The sequence below is a fragment of the Acyrthosiphon pisum genome, chromosome A1 (assembly GCF_005508785.2).
Source record: "Acyrthosiphon pisum isolate AL4f chromosome A1, pea_aphid_22Mar2018_4r6ur, whole genome shotgun sequence".
Classification (NCBI taxonomy): domain Eukaryota; kingdom Metazoa; phylum Arthropoda; class Insecta; order Hemiptera; family Aphididae; genus Acyrthosiphon; species Acyrthosiphon pisum.
In genome coordinates, this window is record NC_042494.1 from 113,457,464 (window position 1) to 113,476,922 (window position 19,459).

At 26.6% G+C, this 19,459-nt stretch overlaps 1 protein-coding gene across 2 annotated transcripts in view; it reads right to left on the reverse strand.

The window, feature by feature from the left end:
- Positions 1-17,864, reverse strand: part of LOC100167998 (kelch-like protein 17) — an 18,612-nt gene extending 748 nt beyond the window's left edge. Inside the window, exons 1-16 of one of the 2 annotated variants that reach the window (XM_008186020.3) lie at positions 17,593-17,864; positions 17,306-17,489; positions 15,169-15,255; positions 13,768-13,981; positions 13,406-13,581; positions 12,620-12,713; positions 12,285-12,441; positions 11,778-11,881; positions 9,866-9,930; positions 7,341-7,434; positions 6,503-6,659; positions 4,949-5,067; positions 3,622-3,821; positions 1,568-1,700; positions 818-937; positions 423-651 (exon numbers count right to left, since the gene is read on the reverse strand). In XM_008186020.3, the coding sequence (XP_008184242.2) occupies positions 423-651; positions 818-937; positions 1,568-1,700; positions 3,622-3,821; positions 4,949-5,067; positions 6,503-6,659; positions 7,341-7,434; positions 9,866-9,930; positions 11,778-11,881; positions 12,285-12,441; positions 12,620-12,713; positions 13,406-13,581; positions 13,768-13,981; positions 15,169-15,254 (1,948 nt within the window). In that variant the 5' untranslated portion in view covers position 15,255; positions 17,306-17,489; positions 17,593-17,864. Of the gene's footprint in view, positions 1-422; positions 652-817; positions 938-1,567; positions 1,701-3,621; positions 3,822-4,948; positions 5,068-6,502; positions 6,660-7,340; positions 7,435-9,865; positions 9,931-11,777; positions 11,882-12,284; positions 12,442-12,619; positions 12,714-13,405; positions 13,582-13,767; positions 13,982-15,168; positions 15,256-17,305; positions 17,495-17,592 lie in introns of both variants that reach the window. The other variant, XM_016805394.2, reaches the window with a different exon arrangement.
- Positions 17,865-19,459: the final 1,595 nt, after the last annotated feature.

Here is a 19,459-nt window from a genome sequence, read left to right on the forward strand (position 1 = left end):
AATCATTTAAACATCATTTAAATTTACAACATTTTTTTATTTATTTTGAAAGTGGAATACAAAGTCAAATAATAATAAAATATAAAATTGATATGTCATTCCCTCAAAAATATTATTCTCTATCTTTTTTGTAATAAGTGACTTTACTCTAAGATTACTTAACAGCATAGAAAAAATGATTTTGCGTAAATGCGAACGCGTTTTGTTTATGTTGCGCGTGGGCCAGAGAGAGAAAACGAATAGTGCGTTGACATCCTCTTAAATAGAATTTGAAAGATTTGGTTCTCAAAAATATTTTATTAAACAGAAAATTCTGTTAAATGGAAGTTTCATTGTATGAACTTTGTTTGACTATATTCAATCCCCATTTTACTGTAAAAAATAATTGTATTGTAATTGTAGTTTAAAATTATACACATTACCAGGGTTTCTTATGTTACTATTGATGCTAGAGACTGTAATCCAAGTATTAGTATGTGAATTGTACTTTTCAACAATAATATAATGAGAATTATTCATTTTGCCACCAATTACATACAATTGGTCATTAAATGAACATGTAGAATATATAGTTGTATCAGCGTTCATAGAACAGATTATTTGAGCTGAGTCAGTTTTTGGGTTATAAAAAAACGCTTTCGAATTGCAAATCTTAAAATAAAAACATAATTTCATAATTAACAGGTAAGTATTTATTATTGAGGTTAAACGTTAAAAAAAGTTAAATTAAGATAAACTTATTTAAATTTATATAATTTATAAGTATTGCATTATTTTAATTTCAACATAACAAGTTCTATTTAAAAGCAAAACTTACACCATAAATTAAGTCGGAAACTACTGTAAGTTTTACATCCTCAAGTATACTTATTTTGAACTTAACTTCATGCCATGTTTCTTTTAAAATATCATAATATTCAACACCAGTAGATGACATCTAAAAAAAAAAAAAAAAAATAATGTGTATATTAAGTATTAACTGTTAAATTATCTAAATTTAACTTATTCAACAAAAATTAAGAAATAGGTAAGTTAAATCGTTACACAATAACAAACATATGTATAAATAACTAAGTTTTATCTAGCAGTTCACTCAAAAAAAAAAAAAAAAAACTTAACCATTGAAATGTAATTTTATTAATACATATACTCATATACTAAGGTCTATTATAATATACAATACACAAACAATTAATACTTTGTCGTCTCAGAATGAAAAGGTTCTAATGTAATTTTTGTAATTGTTCAGGGGAATGTTTTTAAGTTAACCTGTACCTATCATTCACGTATGAATTAGAACCTTTTTATTCTCTATATCTCATTGAATAATCAACGGATCGATACAATTTCAGGATCGAATTATACAACAAAAAATATTAAATAATAATATGCAAAAAAAATTGATTTAGAACCTTTTCATTCTGAGACGACGACTTATTGACGATCAATTAACATGTATAACTAAGCACATATCTACAGTAAATGTACTAACACTTGTTGGGTTCATGATTTGCTAACATTTTAATATTTTAATTCAAATGTATAACTTTGTCTTAAAGTTACTTACTACATAGATGTGATTATAAAACTGTACAATACTTGGACGAGAATGAACAAAATAAGATTTACTAATAGACTTCCATGTCTTAAGATCTCCATTGTATAGTATAACAGAATTAGTTGGATAATAAATATAAGTTCTAAAATCAGACGTAAAACAATAGTAAATTAAATTATATAATATTTTCATGTTCACTTATAAAGAACTTGGGCTATTTAAGACTTACTCATACTCTTTTCCCTTATAATTTTTAAAACGTAAAATATCACTACGCTTTTACTGTTAATTTTGAATATATTTTACAAAGAGGTTCATTATAATATAATATATAGGGACTATTTTTTAAGAAGTATGAATTTGGGGCTTCAAATTCCATTTTTACAGAGAAATAATTCATCTTAATATTCTGGATTATGATTATTAAAGGACCACACAACACAAAAAAATAAGTTTTTTTATTTGAAAGAATGTTGAATTCTAAGGATAATGGTATAGGTTTTACGTTTCTACTCAAATTATTCAATAAGTTATGAGCAATTGAAAAAAGACGTGTGATGTCATTGGGCCCTACTTATCGTAATTGCCTATCTTATACGTGTAAAAGTTCCTCGCTTCTCACAACGATTTACCCTCCTAAACATTTTATTTTTGAAATTTAATTTACGTATAAATGTGTGGTTTTATGTGTTTAAGACGACGCAAGAATCAGAATTTCTTTATGAAGTTTAGTTTTTTTTAAATATTAAAAATCTTAAAAGAGACATTAGGTTAAACGGCACGTCATGGCGGTCGGCGGACTGGTTGTTCGAACGCCGCGCGACGCTCGCCATGACGTGCTAGTATTTGCTAGTAACTATAATTTATATCATTACTATTAATAAAGCAACTTATAATTTTGCGAATAATGAAATGGTTATCAACATTTTAATTATGATTTCAATTTTATTATGAGTATTCATTATGCATATTAAATGAATCTACGTATTTAAAAACACGTAAATTAAAAAAAAAAATAAAGGTTTCCAATTTTTTCAGATTTCAGTTTTGAAATTAATACCAGTATCCAATTTTTTTCGGTTTCGATTTTAAGCTATAATACCGGTATCCAATTGTTTCAACTTTCGGTTTTGACTTTGATACCGGTATCCAATTTTTTTCGATTTCGTTTTTGATTACGGTTTCGGTTTTAAAACGGTTTCTGAAATCGGTTTCAAGCCATGGTTTGGAGGCAAATAAATTGATAAAAACCTTGAACTAATAAGTTAAGATGAACTGAACTTACTTCTTAGTTCTAATTTTATTAATTCAATGATGGGCATTACATTAACCTCGATTAAAACTTAATATCAATGGAATTAATTAGTTCAGTGACTAATAAAGTCACTAAAACTACTAAGAAGTAAATTTTATCAAATTTTAATAATATGTTATTTACATAAATGGATAAACGTTTCAACAATATTTATTTATCTATTTGTAATTTAAATGGGTTAAAAGCCCAATACATGTTTTATAGTATAATAATAATAATAATAATAATCTTTATCTTTATATGTGTATAATTGGTGAGATTAAATATAATTTTAAATGAGTACAAGTATAAATCGAAAACAGATGAAAAATAATAATACAATAATTTGGGTATAAAAATAAATATGATTATTGATAATATCTATTATTATAATTACAAAAAGACTCAATAGAGTGAAAGTTAAAAAAATCAATTTGAGTATCATTAGCTAATTTAGTGGATCTATTCAATGGGACATTTAATATATAGTTAGTTTTGTGCAATTGATTTTGAAATGTATAAAAAATGTCTAGTTTGTCTTTGGGGGACATAACAATTTATAAAACTAAGCAGTATTATGAAACTATGAAATAGAATCATTCTGTAATTAATGTAGGTAATAATAATAAATTATCATTTAATGATATAATAGTAAATTTTTATTTGATATAAGTTAGTTACATATTTGATTTTTAAGGGTTTTAAAGTTAGATTTAAAAAAAGTAATTATATGAATTATTCAATTATATACAATATATTCAATAATTACCTCTTCAATGGTATATAACCTGGCTCTCTTGATTCCGTGTTATATTTTATACAAAATATTCTGCCATCTCTTAATATTAAATTGGATGCATGAGGCATAATACCATAAGACCAAGTTAAAGTAATTTCATAAAAAGTTTTGTTTATTGAGTCAAACCACTCTATTTTTGGTTTACCATTTTGCTCATATAGTATTAAGACCTGAAAAAAAATGTGGGAAGTTCTATTAATAGTGTATTAAGCTAATATATTAACAACATATTTTATATATACATAAATTTACATAAAAACAATTTTACAACATGTGTGGAGTTTTGAAAACACCAATATTACAAGGGAGACCGTCACAAACCTCATTGAAATAATTACCAATAATCTAAATGGCCATGGACAAATACATTTTAAATTTAAGTATAACAAAATACAATTTATCTAAAACATAAAAAAAGGAAATTCTTTCTACTGTATAGTGTATGGTATATTTTAAAAGAATTTCAACATCGAGTAAGTCACTGTAATGGATGTGTTTATTTGCAATCAATAATAAATCATTGCATATGAAAAACGATTCAAAATGAACAAAGTGTACAAGCCTCTATTTTTTTAGGATATTTTATAACTCAATGGTATTTTAATTTGTAATAACGGCATAATGAATACATTTTTTCAAAAAAATTCTAAGATATAATAATTATTAGAATATTAGAGTAACATATATTACTGTGGTGGCTCGTGTATATGTGCACAAATGCAGACCGCATCAAAATATTATGTTCAAAGGGATCGGATCACCGTTAAATTGGATACCGTATAACGGTCTGAATAGGCTTGTGGAGTGAATAGTTTAAAATTAATGTTCCATAAGACGGATAATTAATATTTCTGAACTGCTATTATAACTACTTACGAGAAATCTTGAATTACTTTTAAACACTTTGCGACTCGACAAAAACAATTTGATTGATATTTATAGAAAAAATTTAACATTTAAAATGTCTATAAATAACTTAAATAAGAAGCAATGCTAAGAGGTTAAATTTTCAAGGTTTACATCAGTTAGCTTTAAAGGGACCTTGGTTATTTCTTTGTACACAAAAAACTTTTAAACTTTTATTATGTAACTTATAAATAAACTATTTGAATGTTATACTAAAATCATTATTAATTATCGTAGAGAAATAAGCTAGATCAAAACATTGTGCTCTGAATATTTAAGAGAATATTTTTAAACTTTTAATTTGTTAAAACATGAAAAAGCAATAGTTAAGCAAACTGGAAACAATAATAGTAAAAATTTTATTCAAAAATATATATAAAATAAATATTACTTGTTTTGAATGGTGATTTCTGAAATTGTAAATAGTAGATTCACTAGATTTTATTGTATTCATTAATTCCTTTTTATTCATTGCAAGGATTTTATATGTATTGTGCAACATATCCATACCTATATACAAATAAAAACACAAATTCCAAATAAAATTGTATTTATTATTAGTATAATGACATTTTATACATTATGTATTAAGTGTTATCATAAGTAATAAATGTTAATATATTATATCTAACATTTTTTTAATGATTAAAACAAATAACAATTAAGAATAACTGAATAGTATTATAAAATGCTGAGTTAAAATGAAATACTTAATTAATTACAATTCAAAAAAGTGCTTACACCACACATTATAATTCAGGGCTTGAAACCTTTAATAAATTAGTCTGTTAGCGGTAACCAAAAACATTTGGGATACCAGTCACCGGTCCTGTTGTTAGCAGAACTAATTATTAGTACTATATTCAAAATTACAGGTTAACAATTAAGTGAAAACCGCTTCCAAAAAATGTCAGTTACCAGTAACCAATTGAATACCAGTGTACTAAACTTTTGTACCCGTGCTCTATAAGAGACAGACAACGATTTACAGTTGTCTATAGGTCGTTTGTTGAGAGTTGAGTCATGTGCCATTTATCGTATTCTGATTGATATAATAATTCATAGGTTACGGTAGTCGGTACTCAATATTTATTAATAGTCTACATGATAATCTTACCTTTAAATTTATATATAAGGTAATTTTGCTCTAATTTTAGAAATTATTATGTTTATAATTATAATGATACAATTTTCATTATTGTTAATGTAAAATTTGCTATGTTGCGCCTGTGTCAGAGAGTAATCAAATATAGGCTGTCTCAACGAAATCCGGTCATTTTGTGCATCCCCACCACACACCATAACTAGTACAACAACCATAATAAGTTAGCTGCACCGAAGACAACAGATGTGGTAAGGTAACAAGTAAACATGAGTTAAGCACAATAGTTGTATGAAAAATGGTAATTTTAAGATTTGGTGAAAATTTCAAGTGGCTAGGATTATTTGTTTTTCAATTAAAACTAAATATCAAAAACTGATCGATGAAAATTTGTTAATTTATCGATAAAATTCCATTATCACAAACATTTCAAATTCAAACGCTCATAAAAACTAATGTTACTTTCTATACAGCAGAGCGACATATGGGCCCCCTCATTTTATATTTTTGTTTTTCATGAAGCTTTTAAAAACTACTGCGAATTTCGATCCCTGAAAGTACCAACTAGATTTACTTTTCTACCAGAAATGATACTGAAGTAGAAAATTAAAGCATTTTAATTGACACAAAAAGTAAAGACCGCACAAAAAAAATCACACTACCATTGTCAGATCAAAAATTATTCAAAATTATAAATATAAAATAAAATATAATTTTTTTGAAACATCAATTATAATAATGTTAATACTATTCATGTTCATATGTTTTTGAAATTAATATTGATAGATCTAATAGTGTATCTATTATAAATTATAAAATGAGGTACCAAATAAAATTACTTACATTTTGAATTTGAAGAAATTAGTTTTTCATTTTCAACAATACTGATCAAGTCTTTTAGTTGTATCAATGGTAGACGAACTGAAAGGAATAATTTTGGCAACAATTCTGAACGATTTTTTTCATCATATTTCACCCATGAAATAGTAGCTCTATAAACCTTAACAATTATATTTAAAAATTAATAAGATGATTGATATTAAATTTTAAAAAAATAATATAATATGGGTAATATGTTATTCATAAAAGGTACGGTTTTTGATAAGAATTTAATATTACGGTAGAGAAGTTGGTTTCCAAATGCTTGGACGGAACTTACCTATCATATTTATTTGTGGGTAATTTTTATAATATTAATAATATGTTTAGATACCAATTATAAAGTAAGAACTAAGAAGGTTGATTAGAATCAATAATAATTTACCGCTGGATATCAAATGTAGTAAAGATTAAAGTTCAAAAGTTCATAAAAAAATAAAGTTCTATTTAAGTAATACTTTTTTTTGTTTGTTATAAGTACGAAAACTAATGCAAAATCTTCTATTCAATTTTTTAATCTTAGGGATAAAAAGAAAAACTTTTATGAATTTCTAACTAAATAATAATTTACAACATTTAAAAAAATGCTCATGGCTATTAATAGATGAAAAAGTTTCAAAATAGTTTGAAAAATATTACCTTGTATGGATAATAGTCGTTTTAACATTTAGTAAAAGTTTCAAGTATCTAAGTTCATTCGTTTTTAAGTTACAACAAATTATCAAAAATTGATTGATGAAAATTCTTTAATTTACCTATCAAAATCCAATATCGTAATATTTTTTTTTTTTTAAATACATACTTCTATTTCTTCAGCATATAAATCATCACTTTTTATTACTTCCATGAACTGTTCAAATGGTAATGACATAAATTCTGGCAGATCTTTTATACTCCTAAAAAAAATTATATTTATTAAGACAGTTTTCTTTTTTATTGCGACTACCCATTTTTAGAGTCGATTGCATTGATTGACCTAGTGGTAAGATAAATTGAAATAATTAAGTCAACCTGAGTAAAAATTTTCCATATTATTTTTATTTTTCTATTATTTATATAATCCCCAATAAAAACCTAACGGTGAAAAAAGGCCAAGTTCCAAACTCCTTCCCAAAAAAGTCTGCCTACCAAAGTAGTGAAATCTACATTGTGGCCAAGTCTGCTATTTTTTAATTCATGAATTTACTGCACTCCTACATTAAAGAGCAACACTCCTATTTAGTATTGATTAATACTTGGTCAGTTTCTGAATGAGACATAGGCATTTTAGACTTGGCCACAATGTAGATACCATTACTATGATTCACTGTCTTTTTTGAGAAGAAATCTAAACCTTTTTCTTTTTTCTGAGTTCTCTTCTCCCTATCACCCACGTAAGTCATAAGTGAGTACATTTGATAATGATGTTTTATGCTTCATTCAGAAACTGAACTAGTGTTAAACAATACAAATAAAATAGGAGTGTTGCTCTTTAATGTAGGAGTGCAGTGAGGTTATGAATTAAAAAATAGCAGACTTGGCCACAATGTAAATTTCACTACTTTGATAGGCCGACTTTTTTGGGAGGGAGTTTGGAACTTGGCCATTTTTCACCATTAGGTTTTTGTTGGGGATATCATTTATTTTTGCGGTCTTTAGAATAATATTATAGATCTTGTAGATCGTTTGGGTTTCTGTTGGGGAGCTGAGAAATTGGACTCTTGAGCGTTGTCAATACCAGGCAAAGAAAGCCAAGTACAATCTTTTATTTTTTGTCGTCGAGACTTTTTAGATAGAATAGTTGTTAAGTCTGGCCTATACAAAGTTCTTAGACGATTGTGGCTATTTCGGTAACTCCTTCTTTGTATTATACAAAATAATAATAATTCAGTGATAATAATCCATTTAATTCATTAGAGTATGCAATTTTTCATCAATGTTTTCTTATGATGTTATCACGTTAAATTATTGTTTGTAAACCGACGAATATTATTAAAATATTCTGTATTTTAATAAAGTAAATTTACGAAAATATTATTATGTTTTATAAATATGTATATAAGTCAACTACAAACAATTTCTTATTACCATATTTTAAACTCTGTTTGAAAGTAAACGTTTATGTGTGCTAAACGTGCAACTTCATACGTTTAATAATACACTCTCTGAAAAGGCATTGATTTTGAAAAAAATTTAATTTTTTAGATTTTTCCCTTTAGTTACACTGTAAAACCTACCTTTGTGCCAAATTTCACGTTTCTACCTATACGGGAAGTGTCTTATAATTTTTATGATCCACTGAGTGAGTCAGTAACAATATTGCAAATTTTAAATCCTCCCATTTTGAAATGGCACAATATTAAGGGCTCATTTTCTTACAGTGTCCTAAGCTATTTGAGATTAATCTGTTTTAAATTTCAAAAATTTATCTTAAGAGGAAACAGATATACGGGTTAGAAAAACTGTGCGAATTGGTGGAACTTAGCCGGGCGCACTGCTGTGCGCTCAGATTATAAATAACTTTTTTTTTCCAATTGTCAACATGGAAGCCAGACTGTTTTCACATGGCTTAGCCCTCATTATTATAAATAACTGGCAGAGCTCAACGGTACAAAACAACAAAAAATTACATTTAATAAATGAACGAGTAGGTTACTTTGGTAGTAGTGATTGTATATTAGCCATTAGGTAGGGTGTTGGTTAAAAAATGTATTGGTTAGGGACATTAAACAGCCAATTAGATTATTGAAGAAATAAATCTTAGCCCGTTTGGGTATGACATCAGGGACGAGGGAGTGAGTGGAACGTTGGGAACTCAGAAGTTAACACGGGAGAGAAGGGAAGGTGCATCAGACGAGTCATTTACTAGTTTATCTAAGAAGCTTGGCATCAATTCATCTATTGTCTAGGTTTGACAAGTCTAACTCAAGGACTTAATAGGAGAATAGCTTTGAATAGGATGAGGAATATTCAGAGAAAAACCATTGAAGGAAAGGAAGCACCTTTGAACTATCTCTAGAATAGATGAATCGGTAACCTACCTGACACCTATATGATTTAAACGATGACACAATTAGATAGCCAATTTAAGCCAGATTTATTAAGTATTTCCAAAAAAATATTATAGTCCACATCATCAAATGCTTTTATGATATCAGAATATAACATTAGTATTATAACATAATGATTTAAATAAACATTAATTTATAAAAAATTAAAAATCACTTGATAAAATGTGCAAGACTATGCAGTGGACACAAATGCAACAAAATTAACAACTTGTATCGTATCAATTCAAATTATTCTAATCATAATTCAGAATATATAAATAATGAAAAAAATACTTACAAAAAATTTTTGTTTATGTAATCTTTAAAATTTTCATTTTCTGGGATATTAAGTGACTGTGATATCTAAAATATAAAATATAAAAATATTATTTGGAACTTTTACTTAAGATATTGATTTTAATTACTTCAAAAATATTACCAATTATTAGATGTTTATAATTTTAAGAATAGTTGGTATTCAAATTTAAAATTAAAAACGATCCAGAATTTGACTATTTGACTTATTTGACTAAAAGTATGTACTTTTTGTACATCCTACCTATAGATCTAGTAATGCGATAATACTTTTGAAACCTGATTTGAATTTGTCATAATGTCTACTTGAGATTGGTCAGTTCACATTTTAAAATTTCTGATTTAATTCAGAATCATTAACGTTTTGAAATTTCAAAATATTCAAACTAAATTTATAGTGGTTGGGGGGGGGGGGGGGGAATTGGGAAAAGTTGACTGGCCGATCTCAAGTAGACATAATACAAATTCAGATCAGTTTTAAAAATTATCGCATTACTAGTTACTAACATGATGAACAAAAGATTGGTATGTTATGGCTAAAATAACTGTCCGCCACCAATACCCTTAATTATGTCATCTTAGGTTTAAGTATTTAAATATTTGTTTTAGATTCTGAGCGCTCCTTATGTATTGATTATACGATGTGTGTTTTTTCCAAAATTTTTTATTTTATGTGTATGTCATCACCGTTTGGGGAGGTAAAACTGCTTCTTCAATAGCATCTTATTTGATGGAAAAGTGAATCTAGTTGGTGCATTAGGGAGGTCAAAATTTAAATTCCCAATAGTTTTCAATAGTGCAAGGAAAAATACAATAAAAATTAAAGAAAAAGGGAATTTTTGAACTGTTAACGGGCATTTTCAGTTTCATTTTATTTTAGTTTTATTTTCTATGAATGTCAATAAAATTTAATTGTTGGGTAAAAAAGCTTGAAAATTTAATACAAGGTTCCTAATATATTGTTACAATGATATGCCAAAAATATTAAAAATCCAGTTACACTTATAAGCATTTATAGCTTTTATAAGCATTGAAAGTTCAAATCTTACATAAGATAAAATACATAAAAATGACAAAAATGTGCAAATTATTAAATGTGAAAATATTCTTATATTTTGACTCATTTTGAACTGTTCATGAACAATTTCAAATTTCAATAGTTTTAGTTTTTTTTTTCTATAAGTATCAATAAAATGTTATTTTTAGTGTCAAAAAGCATGAAAATTAATACAGGGCTTCTGATATATTGGTACAACAGCAGATGAAAAATATTAAAAATACATGGGCACGTTTTGTTTTATAATCATTTAAAATTCAAATTTATGAAGTTAAAAATTTATAAAATGTTAAACTTTCATAGCTAAAGATTAAAAATTTAAAACAAAGTTCCACGTAAACAGGTTAAATATAAATTACTTTATTCACAATATTGCAATATTATCATCAAATATACTTAGTAATATCATAGACTGACTGACCGTCTTCGTTCAGAATCGTTTTTCTTATAACACAGTGATATTATATCATTGAATTTAAATTTGACACAAACCATTACAGTGACCCTACTGTAACCTATGTACAGCAGAGCAATACCCCCTTGCCCACCATTTTTTAATTTTTATACTATGACATGTCATCTAGTTTTAAATAACACACATTTTGGATTTATTATCACTACTTGCATACAGATATAAAAATTTAATATACTCTAGTCCATCCATTTTTTTTTATTAATAAAAAATAAAAATATTATGTATAAATAATAGCATTTAATGGAGTTTTTTTAACCATACATGCATTTTTTATTATTTTAATTGTATTAGAATCCTACCACTACTTCAATATAATAAAATCCTATGTTTATGAAGAAATAGTAAAACTTATTTAAATTTTACCTGATTTAATTTTCGGCGTGTAATATTGTTATTCAATGATGATTCAGTATCCATTGGCTTTATCTGCCGGTGAACTTTGTAGGCATGACATAAATTACTCATACCTAAAGATAAAAATATTATTTTAAATATTTAAAAATCTACAGGTAGGTTTGTCACAGAAATTTCGGACATAGAACATTTTTTGGAGAAAGTTTTACTTATTTTATGCAAACAATGGTCAACAATGCGACAATGTAGTATGAGAAATTTCTCATTTAATAATAACTAGATAACACATAAGATACAAAGTTTGAACCTTCGTTCAATTAATTTATTATTTGTTTGTTGAATAATATGATCGTAGAGTTTTTGCACTCTCGTTTTTCAATCACATTCTTTATACTTGCTTCTTTTTAGGTACTTCATGTTAACATTTTTGAATATTTGTTTTTATTACAGAAGGACCTACCCACTATTCTACATCAAAACATGAAAATGTTAATAGTATAATAAAATTTACTTTACATTTAATATCAGATTTAATGAGATCCTCTTCTTGAACAATATTATCCAAATAATCAATGGACATTAGACTTAATCGAATGCACTTCAATAACTCCGGCAAATATTTCAAACGTTCTTTTAGGTCGTGTTTCAACCACAACATAGTAGATTCATAAACCTTGGTAAAAATGTTGAACAATACAACTATAAGCAGACTAGTTTAAAATAATAATACATAATTAAGTTAATTAAACATAAAATACCCAGAGGTACCCAATTATCAAGAAAAATTAAACCAGGATAAGAATATGCTTTTGTCTATTTTAACAATTTAAGTAGGTACATCCAATTTTTACCTCTTCTTCTTCTCCATACAGGTCATCACTCTGAATAAGTTTCATTATCAATTCAAACGAAAATGATAAAAATGCTTTTGATTTAACAACATTCCTAGATAATAGAATGTAATCAAATTAAAAAGAATAAAATGTTTCAAATATTCTATAGTTTAAAACAAATGTAGAAAATTAAAGGTATAGAATATATGTGTATTACTTGGATAATAGGTAAAGAAAAGAATTATAATATAAATAATATCAAGAATGTAAAAATCCTCATTTAATCATAGGCACTTACTGAACATAGCACAATGACTTTAACCATGACTAAATAAATAGGTATGATCACAACTTTGTGATACGCATACCACCCTTGCAACGCCTAAAGCGTAGCATTATTTCTATTGACATTGCAGACTAATGAAATGTGGTAAAAATTATAAGCCACTAATAAATACATAGACTTAGTAGAGGAATGTAGGAGGCTTGGTAAGGCCCCCAGTTGACGCTAAGCAATCAAAACTGTATATTTTAGGCAACGTTCACCACAAAACCCAGATTACTACATGTATAAGTATAGCGCACCAAATAAACGTAGAACGCCTCGCGGTGGGTGTAATCACGAACTACCAGTTTGTTTGAAGCGGACTATAGGTATAATTTTATTATATTTTGGTAAACTACATATCAAATTAATTATAAAAATAGGAATGTAAAATTAAAAAGAATATAAATATAATTAAAGTAACGTAAAATCTTTAGTATTAAATATATACTCATAGACATACTTATACTTATACTCACTCATAGTTTTTTAGTATAAATGACAAAAATAATTCATTAAGTTCTTCAATTTTATTTGTATCGGCAATACTTTTTACTGTTATAAAGTTTTCAATATCAATTGTATTTTCAATATATTTTAAACATTCCGCTTTCACATCATCGAGTATTAAAACAATTGATGCCATCAATAATTCCTAAAATCATTAACATAAAACATAAATAGGTAGGTACATTGTATGTTATCTATATAGACTAAATGGTAATTAAAAAAAAAAAAAAACAATTTATGAAACAACTTATTACTCTATTAATCGAACAACAACCCACATATTACACTTATATTAAAGCTAATAATTAACTTTACTATATACATAAATTACCTGTACATTAAAATCATTAATTGTTAGTTGTGATGTATAAAGAAAATCAATTAATAGCTCCATTGAATTAGGAGTAATATCTTTATTTTCAATTGTTATATAATTTTCACTAGGCATGTTATTAAAATAACTACTATGAGAAGCCAATATAGTTTTGTGAGCTGATATTTCTTTTCCTCCAACTACTAAGTGTACATCGCAAAATTGATTATTCCTAAAATTGTTCATAATAAATGTAAATTAATAAAATAGAATATTATTGACAGAGTAAGAGTAAGTGCTATGTTGATTACTGAAACTTATGTAATTTTTAGAATAATAATATATTATCATAACTTTCAAAAATCAAAGCAATTGAAAAATTATTAAGAGGATCCACAACCGCATTTGCTGTCTTACAATCACGCAAGTCATGTAGTATATCACATAAATGTCTAGTAAGTACCTACATGTTTAGTTTTGTTAATTTTAATATTATTAGAGTAAATATTGATTTATCATCTAATTTAAAGGTGTTAGCTATACTCTGTCTCAAATAAAAGTAACCTTAGATGGCAAACAATTTTTGTCCAGTTCAGTCAGTCCATGCTTATTTATTAAATGAATATTAAATTTAATAATTTTTTTTTTTTTAAATACATATTTTTTGTGTGCTTCTATCATTGAGACAACAAATTTAGGTTCTCATAAGATTTTATTCAAACATAAGCTTATAATTTGCCATTACAGTTTTGCTTATTTATCTGTGTGATATTTTCCAAACATCAGATTTATTTGAAAAAATCTAGACTGAACCACCATCTATAGGTCACTCTTCTTGCCCAAGCATATGATGTGTAACATTGCATAGAATAGTGATCAATGGTTTTTGGTGGTATTAAATTTTAAAACAATGACAAATCATCATGTGATATCAGTTCCTACCACGGATTAAGATATAATGGACTGGAAACGAGTAGCTTATCAGTGGCTACAAATGTATGTACAGGTTAAGTGCGGGATGTCACAATGGGCACCTAGGATTTACAACGCCATCTGTATAAAACACGGACTAATATACAAAATATGAAGCTAAATAAATTTAATAATTTAATAAACTGCTGAAAGTAAATTTTGGTATGTTAGTTACATAAGCAAGACAGAAACAACCACCATTAATAACTAATAGAGCACATTTTGAACTATAAATAGGTAATGCAATAATGTTACATACAAATTTCAGAATACTTTTCACATTCTTCACAAAAAAAATAATCATATTTTATAACCAATCCAAAATTAATTTAAAAAAGTTATTGATAACCATTTCTGTATTACTATATGTAAATTATAATATAAATATTATAGATATTCAATTATTTGAAATCATTATTAAGGCTCATAAGTATATTTAGTTATTACCTTCGCATGGTGTTTAATGCACCATATGATAATGAAAAACGTTTTTCGGCATAGAATTCAATCTGCACTGGCTTATTGTCAGACATGCTAAAATAACAATTAAATCAACATAATGTTTTATTTTCATCAATTATTTTAGTAGTACTTTACTAATAGTACTTAGTAGTATTTTAGTAGTTCTTAAATAGAAAATAATATAAAGTATAAACCAATATAAAAAACATCTCATAATTTAAAAATAAATTGAATCAAGTGACTTTTTATGTTAGCACTAAGCTAAATCATTTTTATTACTTTTCCTTCTAAATAAATCGACTCCATTTATAATTTTTTTTAGTTAAATAGCTATAAAAATTATTTTATTTTATAAAATTGAAATATGAGTGTAAAGTGTAAAGTGTAAAGTGTTAAGTGTAATCTACTTTTGTTTAAATATACCATGAAACATGCATTTTTCCTTATTATATTTGAAATATAAAATATAAAAAGTAGGTACATTATGTGTAAATATAAATATAAGATGAGTGTTGATAATACTAGTAACATTTTTAAAAGGACACTGTATACAAATCTAAACAATGAAAATAAATTCTAGTCCTAAATATTACACTTTGGTATGCAATATTATTTAAGACCATTTTTGGTAGATATATCATACAAGATGAGTGAAAAAGGGAAAAAGAATAAAGGATGGTCACTCAAACTAAAACTATTAGTTAAAAAGTGAAGGGGATATAAAATACATCTCAACAATAAGAAATTACTAATGTGAAAATAAAATTTTTAAGTATACCTAGTTAATTCATTTAAAACTAAGTCTACAATTAAATTGTATAGGCATAGGTATTTCTATACCGTATGTTCAATGTACGCATCTACTCAGAAAACATTATCCTAGTGATTTAGTGTCATATTGAGTTGTAGGTCCTAGAAAGTGGCATATTAGAGTGAAATATTGAGGAAGTGACATTTGTTTCAAATACATAGGTAAATAACTAAGTAATAACATTCAATTTTTAATATCAATTACCTTAAACAATTAGTTGCTATTTTAAGACAATTTAATATTTTCTCATTTAATAAATTTCTTAAATTAATGATTATTACCAACACTCGCCAAAAATCTATTTTAAAGTTTAAATGTGGACAATTATCTGTGTATGACTGCATATTATACCATACAGACAATTGTGTAAAAATTGATAACAAATATAAACTGCAGAAATGTCTCATTATATTATACAGTATAAAAATGTATAAGTAGGTATCTGCATAAAAGTAATTTAAAATAGTATTGTTGCTTGCATTTAACAAATATAAGGTTATATTCCTGACATGCACTCTTAAAAAAAAAATGTGATCTAAACTCTGCGAGAGGAGAGAATATTAGTGTGACACAACTAAAACTTGTCCAATCCCCGCATTCCCCACCCAACAACAACAGTTAATGTTTGGTACCATTGGTAACAGTCGACGCTATAATTATAGGTCATTTTGGTACAAAATGGGGAAAATTGTGCCTCGGACTGGTCGCTGTCATCAGTCTGCATGCACGAAGTAGTAATGTTCTATCCTGGCGCAGAGTATACCAGTAAATAATTGTATTGTAACTGGTAATAATAAAAGTACTTATAGTAAACAGAGTACTATTTAAATGTTATTAAATTCAGTGATTTTACATGAAATAAATAATCAATAAAATAATAATTTTAGGTATTAGGTACCAATGGTTTAATGATATAAAAAAAAAAAAAAAAATGTACTAGGTGGTTTAAAATAATAAATATTAAGTAATGTGATAGGTAAACATAACGATGCAGATATGCCAGCTAATATAATAGTATAATAGTACCTAGAACACAACACATTGGTAGACCGGATACCTTAGTACTATATTTATATTTAGTTAGGTAGGTGTACCTCTCTAGTACCTATTCTACTACACTAAACAATGGTTAGCCACATATTCAGAGATGGCCTAATATAAAATATTTGTACTTACGATACATATAGCATAATGCCTATAAATAGTAAACATGATTAATAAAATAGGTAGATACGACTGTGACAGGTAAATGGGATATTAGGACAATAAAATTAGTAACACCTAGGTAAAGTTAAAACTCGACATACTTACTTGTAAAGTTTAGAAGACCAGAGTGTATATCAAACTATTTAATTAATTACTATATAGAATATTTATTCCATGCAGTACACAGGTTTTTGTACTCAAATCCAAATCAATAGAAATTAATTCAACGAAGTACCGAACAGTTAATAGGCACTTCACTGCACTGGTAGCTCCTACTGTAGGCTTGCAGCTGTTCTTATAGCAAACAAAAATGTTAAATATGAATAAAATAATTCTTTGGAATATTGTTTTACGTAACTAGTTTTAATTTTTAAATGATACACGTTACTCACAAACACAGTCAACAGATACTTGAATGGTAGAGCCGTAGAGGTAACGTGCACGTGCTGGTATATCAAGAATTATTCAGAAGCACATATAACTTATAAGTATAAACTCGGAAGTACTATAAAAAAAAATGGAGGATAGACTACATGACTTCAATCTATAAAAGGACGAGTGGACGACTGACGAAAGACGAGTGACGACAGAAGAGGAAATCATCAAACAATGAAACAAAGAACAATTACAAACTCTGAACTTGGGGAAGAATACAAGATAAATAAACACGTGGGGATTGGGATACTTTTCCCAAAAGAACTTGGAAGAAAAAAAAGATAACCAACGTATAGCGCCAACCTCAAATAAGTTCAATTTTTTTAATCCAAAATATTAGAATAATTAAAGCCCCACCTCGAAAATATATAAAACCAATTATTTAATGATTTCTGCGGTTTTGGCATTATTGTGTCTTGTAACGGTTTTTGCGACTTGTGGCATGACAAAATATATTTCTATATCTATTTTGTCATGACTTGTGGCTCACTGGCTCCATAATTAGAAGCGACAGTCAAACATTAAATATGATAATATTATGATTTATATTTGATAATGATTTAAGTATCTTTCTTTTGATTTTTTTTACTTTTCGTGTAAATCATGACAAATTAAATCAAATAAATTTAATTTAATGATAATACTACATGACATACATTTTGGCTGTGTCAATGTGGGAGAAGTAAATGAACATTAGTGTGTACAATCCGTTATCGCACTTTTCGCGACGACATTTGAATTCCCGGATTTACGATTTATTTTGTATTGTAATATTAATCGTACTAAAATTCTTAAAAATTTCTAACACCCATACGCACATGCACAAGTCAATGAACATGAAGAAAATACTTTTGCTCCTGCTGTAGGGCAGAAATTTGAGGTAAATTGTACCGTCAGTACCAAAAGAGGAATAAAAATTCACCTTGTTTTGATCGACTTATATTAGTTTTGAATAAATTTGAAAAGATGAGCGTATTCGTTAGTCTATTTTCTAGGTTTGCTCCCAGTAAGTTAAATTTTTTATCAAAATAAACTTAGACTTGACTTAGTTCTAACGACGAAATGAAAAATATAAAAATCCACTTCCGAGCAAACTTTTTTATTTTATATTTGAAATATTTACAATTTATTATTTATGATTTGGATGAGTTGAAAGTAATTTTATTTGTATATAACACACGGTCTAATATATCTAATATATAATATATATAATATATATAATATATATAATATAATAATATATAATAATAATATAATATATAATATATCTTATTATCTTGGTCCGTGGTATATTATAACATAATATAGACATATTGTAACATATTTGTCAATTAATGTCGTGTTTATTGTATAATCATTTACACTAAATTTCGTTGTGTGTAAAATTGTGTTGTAATTTCACCATTTCGGTCTTCGCCCTTCGGTGTTAAAATTTAAAATGAAGTACCGATGAAGTAAGTGATGAATTGGCAATAAAACAAAGAAAACTTGATTTTGTATTATAAGTATAAAGTAATGAAAGAATCAAAGGTGGGCAGTAACTAGTTAAAAAGTTAAAAGTTAAGTTAAAAGTTACTTTTTTTGATAACTTTTAACTTAACTAGTTAAAAAAAAATAGAATATAGAAAATAACTTAATTAGTAACTAAGTTATTTATTTTTATATATAATTGTAACTTAACTTAGTTATTTTGTTAAAATGAAAGTTATTTGTAAAAAGTTATTTACGAATTTTCCTATTATGATTTATGTGATTTATGAACGTGTATATTATTTGCATTGATATTTCTGAGAACCGCGACGGAGGTATATCTAACGACGATTG